The sequence below is a fragment of the Ammospiza caudacuta genome, chromosome 3 (assembly GCF_027887145.1).
Source record: "Ammospiza caudacuta isolate bAmmCau1 chromosome 3, bAmmCau1.pri, whole genome shotgun sequence".
Taxonomy (NCBI): domain Eukaryota; kingdom Metazoa; phylum Chordata; class Aves; order Passeriformes; family Passerellidae; genus Ammospiza; species Ammospiza caudacuta.
This window is the reverse complement of record NC_080595.1, coordinates 34,661,812-34,670,104: the sequence shown is the minus strand read 5'-3', so window position 1 is coordinate 34,670,104 and position 8,293 is coordinate 34,661,812. Positions and strand designations below refer to the sequence as shown.

Sequence of the window (8,293 nt, the reverse complement as noted above, 5' to 3'; positions counted from 1 at the left end):
CTCCTGAGCAGGGTGGTCAGTGGACCAACTCACTCAAGTATGTGCCTTGTCCCATCCTCAGGTGACTACAGCCTGTAGAGCAAAAGGAAGCTGCTCCATTTTGCTCCAAGCCCAAGGAAGCTGCACTGTTTTCAAATGAGCTATGTGGGCCAGCAGTCCTGAAGGGACCCCTCTAGCTTGAAGTTATGCAAAACACAGATTGCTTTGGACAGGTTTGCACAGAAGAGCACTACTAGGTAAGGTAAGCATCTGGTTGTAAAGAATTCACCTGTTGCAAAGCAGGCTAGCACTGATTAAAAGCAGAGCAGCCCAAAGCAGGAAACTACAGTAGTAAGACCTCTTGAGTTATTGAATTTATTTCTATTTACTTTTCACCACCCATATCAGACTCCAGAAAAATTTACTATAAATTCAAATAGATTATTGAGGAGAGCAATAGCCAGAAAAAGCTGCTGAGGAACTAGAAACAACATTCCCTCAATCCTCTATGCCTCTCACATCCTCCTCAGCAAAACCTTAATGGTCTAGTCCAGACCTAACCTTAAGTTAGGTCTGGACTAGACCATTTAGGTGGCAGAGACTTCATCTTTGCTGCTTTACAGGTGAAACAATATTCACTTGCCTGAAATAAGCTTGCTGCTGGAGCACAGAAAAGCATCACAGGAGGTGAGATTTAGGGTGCAGTGAGAGAGAGGCCTTAAGAGGCAGATTGCTCTGTGGTGCCACTACAGCGCCTTGAGATCAAGTGTCTGTCTCCAATGAAGTCACAGGTTGGATGATGTGGCTACGGTGGCAGCCACAAGTTGTGTTTCTCAGGAAAGCAAATAAAACCAAGACCTTGAAGCAGAGTGTTTCTAAGACTGCACACCCAAAGCCCATTGCTCCCTGGAGCACTTTATTCAGAGGGGTTCAGTGCTGGGGTGCTGCAGAGATGCCAGCCTCACTGCTTCCCGATTGGCCCACACAATTTCGTGAATGCGGAAATCTGTCTCCTGTTCCACCTCTGCGTGGCGGAGATCAAGCTCGGTCAAAGTCTTGTTGTTTGCCAGCCCTGCAAGCAGCTGCTTCCCACCATCCTGCAAAAGGATCAGAGGGGATGGTTAAAGGAGGACATCCAAAACAGAAGTGTATTGCTCCTTCTCCCTCCTCCCCAGGGCAACTTCTGCTGCTGCCAGTGGGAGGTCCATGAGATGGTGCCAAAAGGGATAAAGGCCTCCACCCAGGTCCGAAATGTTGCTCACAGGAGAAGTGCAAAGGAGGAGTGTAACCTTATGTAGCTCTCTGTGACATGACACATGCTAATGACTCCCTCTGGGTACCATGTCAGGAGTTCTCAAGCTCATGCTGGTTAGTAACACATCTGGCAATGATAACCTGAGAGGAGTCTGCTCCCCCTGTCCCCTGGTTCCCAGCTTACTGCTGGCTGGGCACAAATGGATTAGAGTGCTGTTCCTCATCTTGGCAGTTGTGAGAGCCCCAGAACTGGCAGTTTTCTGTCTGGATGCCATTTCCCAGGCTGGGTTGGCTTTACTGAGAGGAGTATCTCATGGAACTGAAGACCAGCCCTTCATGAGACAGAAAAGGTAGCTTTTGGGAGGCACCCACCCAGAGAGAGGTTCCCCCCCCATACATGAAGCACTGTATTTAGGGATGTGACAATTTCCAGAATTTTTTTCTGCTGTTGCTATTCTCTTACAGGTACCAAACACGCTTCCTGCCCCTTCTCCTCCATCCAGATGGCCCTCTCATCCCAACACCCTGCCTCTTAGCCCTTTTGCCAAAAAGGACAGAGCAAAAAGGTCTGGGAGGACGTCTCTTTTTAATGGGCTACAGAGGTCAGAATTGAATGCATTTCTAGCAAAACCCCCAATGTTCCCAAAGATAATATTACCAGCCACCTTTTGGGCTGCCATGGAACTTCACAAATGGGTAACAGGAGAGCTCATCAGAAGGAAGATTCTAAGCACAGAGATAATTATTTACTAAACAAAAATCCTTCTATCCTTTCCAACCTTTGCCCCCTTCTATCATTAAACTCAAATGGTTTTCCACATCCAGGACCATAAAACTCAGAACTCACAAAAGGTTTTCTGCCATCAAATCCTTTTAAAACCCTTGTCAAACACATTGATGCCAATATTTCTGCCAGCAGGGACAGCTGGTCTTGCTGTCTCTTTATTTGACAGTGAGAATAATCGAGGCAGCACAGAAAGTTTAAAAGCCAGCATGATTGCTTTTGGCTGTCTAGTTTCAGATTTCTAAAGCTCTTTTTAATCAGCAGAAGAGAAGCGGTCTGGTTTGTGGGCATGTTGCATACTGCAGCTCTTAGGGATGTAGTAAGATCTGTGGATGTTCTTCTGTCTAGAAAATGTAAGCCTGTGTTTTAGGAGCCACTTACAAGCACACAGACACGACACTCCTGACCCACCACACCGCTCCCAGGCCGCAGGGTGAGTTAAAGAAGCTCAACAACCAAGCCCATTTTCTAACAGTCTCCTCTGAGCATGTGATGGACAGGAGAAATTCTGGGAAGGGTGACACTATCTGTGTGCTGCTGAGTGACAGATGGCACAGCAGATCCAAAGCACAGAGGAAATGCACGAGACCCTCATCTCATGCTGCCTATCATTAACTACGCTCACATGTGCGAAGCGTCTGTGACTTTTCACAGACATGCTTCCTGGTTTTCAGTTTCCTGGGGGGAAAATCCCTCTCTGCCCAAAAGCCCAAAGCCTCAAAGACAGATTCAGCCCTATGAACAGAGCTAGATGTAACAAGTGAGGTAAATGCATGTTCATGCAGAGAAGGTGTCCTTCCCTTTCCTGACATCTGCTACAGTCTCTTCCCTGCTCACAACTGATTGTTATCATTGCAAGAATACAAAATGAGGGATGCATTTGCCTCTGTGGCTTTGAGACAGGCTCAGGATCTGCTTTGCAAGGCCACCACACAGGCTCACAGACTGCAGGCAGAAAAGGCTTCTCTTACCAGCCCCAGGTGGTTGCATGAGAAGTTGATGCTTGTCAGAGAGGTGTTCTGAGCCAGGACCTGGGAGAACACTGCTGCAGTTGGCTCTGACAGGTTATTACTTCCCAGATGGAGGCACTTCAGGCTCGTGTTGGTCAGCAGGGCACGGCCGATCGCCTCCCCGCCTTTGTCCTCCACGAAGTTGAGGCGCAGGTTCAGGGAGGTCAGGGTGGAGCTCTCAGCCAGGCCTTGAGCAAGAGCCTGAGCCCCCAGGTGACAGATCTGGTTGTTACACAGATTGAGGGTTTCTAGTTTGCTGTGGCTGATCAGCTTGCCAATCGCTTGTGCCCCGTGGTCCCTGATGAGATTATGGGACAAGTCCAGCTCCAACAAGCGAGGGTGATACTGCAAGCTACGGGCCAGGAGCTTGATCTTCTCATCGTCCACTTTGCTTCGTGTCAGCTTGAAAACCTGTGGGCATAAAAACCAGGGTCACTACAACAGCCAAGGCTTTGGACTGAGCTTTGTACAAAACCATCATGGAGTTAAACCTATGGTCCACCAGACAGGATTCATCTCCCTTCACTTCAGACACCTCTAGCTAGCAGGCTCAAGTATTTGCTTTCCTAGTGGGCTGAAACTTCCAGAAAGCAGGGCATGCCACTGATGTCCCATGCCTATTCTACGGAAAAAGGGTTTGCCTCCTGGAAATGCCTGTTCCTTTCCTCTGACTGCACAAAATCTCTAACTGGGGGCTAAATTAAAGCAACATAAAGCTGTCAAAACATCTGCAGCAACCGGCAGCAGAACCCAGCCCAGATCACAGTCAAACCTGTCTGAATGAACACGTGCACCAGTGATAACCACAGAACAATGTCCTGTGTGCCTGGGGCATCCTAATAGCCACAAGAGAGGTAATTACTCTTCTGGAAGCCATATTTCCCAAAGTATGAGAGTCTGTGGGGAGTTCATCCAGCTCACTCCTGCTCCACTCTGGATAGCAATGCCCACTGATGTTTTGGAGGGGCTGAGTATCTGCACTATCCCTCATTGCTAAGGCAAGTGTGAGTGTTTCCCCACACTATTCTTGGGGGTCCTCTCTCCTCTGGGAGAGGCTGACATGCATTTACTGAGCAAAACTACCAAAAGCTCCTTATGAAAAGCTCCCTCTGGACTTTTCCTCTCCTGCCTCCCAGAACTATATGAGAGTTAAAACAGTAGAGTGCTGCTGCTTCTTACGCTACAGGCAACAAGTTTTGTGGGAGGAAACATTCTTCTCACGGATCCCCTGACAACCCATTCTAACAAGGACATGGCAGAACAAGATACTCAGCACTAGGCCAGCAGGTTAACATCTCTGCACTCTGTCAGAGTCTGTAACTTGCAAAAGGAAGGGTGGTACCAGCAAGCAGAACTGGTCCCTGTATTTCTATCCACAGGCAATTTGAAGATCTAGCTGAGGCAGTAAGGTTCAGTTTGGGGTATATTACTTTCAAGTTACGGCACATCCTCAGGGCAGAAGCCAAGTTGGAGCAGTCCAGCTCAGTGAAGTTAAAGAGGTTCCACTCAAAGTTCATGCCACAGCTCTTCACATCATAAATGAGATGAAGCTCTTCAAGGTGAGGGAGAGAAGTAATGAGCTCTTTCAGGTTGTAGTGATGCTTGTAGACCTCACCCATTTCAGCCTCATCCTCTGCGTCAGAGAGGTCATGGCCCTCCTCCTTTGAATCCACCTGCAAAGGTGGCAGGAACTGATTGATCTCCAGTTTCCGCACGTAGTCTTGGCAGAGCGGGATGAGGTCTAGGACCTGGTCGGGGTCTGTGGTGTTAGGGATGAAAAACTTCAGAATGTTCTCCAGGTGACGTTCAAAGAACATCCGTTTCCAGCTGTCCCCGTAGTTGGACACGTCACACACTTGCCAGCGCTCCATACAGCACCTCTTCCAGTACTCCTCATGGCTTACTCTGTTGGCAGTCACAGAGAGTGGAAGGCTGGTGGAGAGCCTCTCCACCACCTTCTTTTGGTGCTCAGGCAGAAGATCATTCAAAATAGGGTTGTCTGGAAGAGATAAAAAGAATGAGAGGTTGGTCTGGGCATAGGAACAATTGCTGGCACTATGGTTCTGCCCCGGCCCCCAGCTGTGTGCCCATGCCCTCCCCTCTGATGGCACTGGCTCTCTCCTTGGTTGCCAGCAGCTGGAGCACAGAGCTAAGTTGGCAGAACACATGTAGGATTCATTTCCATGTATGATTTCTAACTTTTACAACGAAACATCAGTGCAATTTGGTTTACTCTCATAATTTTTGGGAACTGCACCAGACACTGTGCTCCCCATTTCAACTTGGTTTGAATGCCAAAAAAATCTTGGTTTTATATTCAGGGCAGGAATTCTGTTCCCAAGAGAACTAATTCAGCCTTACAGTGATGGGAGAGCTTGGCCTGCCATTTGCTGAACTTTCTCCCTTTTGGTTTCTAAGCATATTGAAGAACAGTATTTGAGAACAACTGTGTGCTTTTCATGCAGGTCCTTGTGCCTATTTATCTTAATTCAAGCATTGGTCTTACCTCAAATTGATTCCTATTCCTTTTAGCTGAGGCACACTCCTAGCTTTTAGGTCCACCTTGTTTAAATAAAAATTCTGTTTTCCCAGGTACTCTTTCCCCTGAGTCTCTTTCCCAATGCTTGTCCTAAGCTGTCTTCTCTGTCACAGCTGCCTTCTCTGGTGGAAGTTCTTTGTGCCCAGAAATGCCAGAGAAAAGCCACATGTACTCGCACCATGAATATTTGGTCATGCATACACAGTTGTGTTGAGTAACATAAATCATCAGTGAAGAAACTTATCTGTGCACGGGAAACCAGATTATGAAACACAAAGTAGGATTAGCTTTATAGTTCCCCAATTTCTGGAGCATTCCCTTCCTAAGGACACTGACAGTTTTACCACAGCCTCTTCCTGGAGTCTATTTCCAGTGTGCCACAGCTGACGCTGCGGTGACCTTCTCTGCCAAGTCCCATGACACAAGCAGAGGTGGGACACGTATGGGCAGGGCTGGGCTAGCTTCACTCAGGCTCACTCAGGCCCCACTGTGGGCAAGGTGCAGCCTCACAGCTCAGGTAACAGCACGAGGGTCCCCATGAAAATGAGCACACAGATTTTATGTGTGCACAGTGCAGGTCCAATGCAATTGGCATCAAACTGACTGATCAGGCTGCTGGGACTGCAAGGTTGTCCCAGCTCAGACCCTCAAGTACCTTCAGCTCCTGGCATAAGGCAGCACTAAGCTTCTTTGTACTGTCTTACAGTCCCAGTGTGGACATAGCCTTAAAACTATCTTTGGTCTTTGCTGCCACTTCACTGAGTCAGCCAAAAAGACAGGCCCTTCTTCTCTCCCTCCCAGTCAGTTCTTTCTCAGATGAGACACGCTTCTTCTGTTTTGCTGTGTTTCATCAGTCCACCTGCTTCAAAAGCACATTCCCTGCCTGAGGGTATAACTTGTCACATCACCACCAAAAGCCATGGAGGAGGGCTCAGCCTGTGAATACAATACTGAGATGATGGCTCCTCTGGGCAGTAGCAATTCTGCATCTCTTTGTACAGCACTCAGTACAACAGGGCCCCATCCTTGAGCGCTACCCTAACGTCTGTACGAATCAAGAGCAGGAAACAGCAACTGCACAGCCCCAGTCATGGTTGAGGTGAGTCCATAAGAGCATGGATGGAAGAAGATGTGATAGAACAAGGTCAGTACAGAGTCACATCCTGGAGTGCTGCCCAGAGGACTACAGCCATCCCTGGAGTGTACAGATACATGCTTAGCTACGAAACAGTTTGTTTAACTGACTGCCCAAGGGGATATTTCTCCCCATCTGCTCCTCTGGCAGGGCTGGGTGCCACACTGCCTTTCAGATGCATCTGCCTGCCTTATTGACCCTCTGCTCTCTGGGACTGACCCTCTTTCCACATGTCCTAGAGTAAATGTGCTCCCACTTACTTTCAAAATTGTGAGCGATGTGCTGGAGGCAGAGCTCCGTGAGGGGGGGGACAGTGACCAGGGACCAGCTGAGATCCTCGGTGATGCAGCGGCGTGTGTAGAACGAGACATCAGTGAGGCTGGCCTGAGGTGGACACGGTGAGGGAAGGGATCTGCTCTTATCACCAGCTTCTGGCTGCTGCATCCTTGCTCAGGACCTACTTCTCCTTCAGGAGAAGCAAGGGGAAAATTCCTTGGTTACCTGCAAAACTAAGTGGTTACCTGCAAAACAAAAAGGCAGCTTTAGAAAGAAGCTGGCAACATAAATGGTCAGCTCACACTGCTCTCCCGTAACACACTTGCCCTTTGCCTGCCACCTTTCCTTTGGACTGGAAGCACTGCAGCCAAACAACTATTACTGAGCCTCATCTTTATACCCTACCCTGTGCAAAGAGGTCTCTAGGCACGACATGCAATAATGAGATAATAACGTGGTGTTAATTCAGAGTGCTGTTGAAGAGGATGGACAGGAATTGATTGTTTACTGCCTTTTCCAATAAAAGTAATAGGGGAAGCTGGCAGGAGCTAGGCCTAAAGCAAAGGGTTCTTCACACAGGCTGCAGTTGAACTAGGGAATTCCTTGCCACAGGATGCTGTGGATGTTAGGAGTCTGCAGACTCTAAGAAAAGTCCATGATAGAGAAACCCTTTGAGAATAATGAAGCGCACAGAAGTCATATGGCTCAGTGTGAGCAGCTGAACACAGCGTGAGGTGGGGAAAGTGCTGGAGGAAAGAACACATACTTGCATTGTTTTTCTACTCTTCTCCAGGTGTCTGCTTCTAGCCACTGACAGAGATGGGTTTTTGGGCCAGCTATCCCCTGGTTTGATCCGGTATGCCTGTTCTTATGACTCTCTAAAGACAGGTGCTTTACAGATGAATACATTTAAGTGTATTCTTTTCCTGCTTTTCTCCATTATTCTCCAGCTGAACTCCTTCCAAACATCCATTAACTGATGAGATGGGTCAGACCTGTTCAGACCACACTGAGCCTAAGCAGATATGAGCTAAAAGAATCAGCCTGGAGCAGAAGGAAGGATGCGTGGTCCTATTAACTTTGCAGAGCTTTCCCAGACCAAAGTTTTCCATTTGCTGTTTCCTATTCCAGCCTCAAGGCCAGTGCTCTCAGAATCCCACACGTATGGTTATTGCCTGGAAGTCCTAATGGTTCTCTAACCAGCCGGTCTGAAAGAGGCAGAAAAGACACCAGGAAAGAAGCATCCCCTTGAGTTCTGGGTTCCACAAGAGCACTTAGGTCTGGTGAGCATCCCCCAGGGCATACAGACCCATGCT

At 48.2% G+C, this 8,293-nt stretch overlaps 1 protein-coding gene across 1 annotated transcript; it reads right to left on the bottom strand.

The window, feature by feature from the left end:
• Window positions 1–899: 899 nt before the first annotated feature.
• On the bottom strand, window positions 900–7,185 carry TCTE1 (t-complex-associated-testis-expressed 1). Its single transcript, XM_058802659.1, has 4 exons — window positions 6,962–7,185; window positions 4,458–5,026; window positions 2,989–3,438; window positions 900–1,076 (listed from the first exon to the last, which is right to left on the bottom strand). The coding sequence occupies exons 1-4, from the start codon at window positions 7,143–7,145 to the stop codon at window positions 900–902; spliced, it is 1,380 nt and encodes a 459-aa protein (XP_058658642.1). The 5' UTR covers window positions 7,146–7,185.
• Between the last annotated feature and the right edge of the window lie 1,108 nt (window positions 7,186–8,293).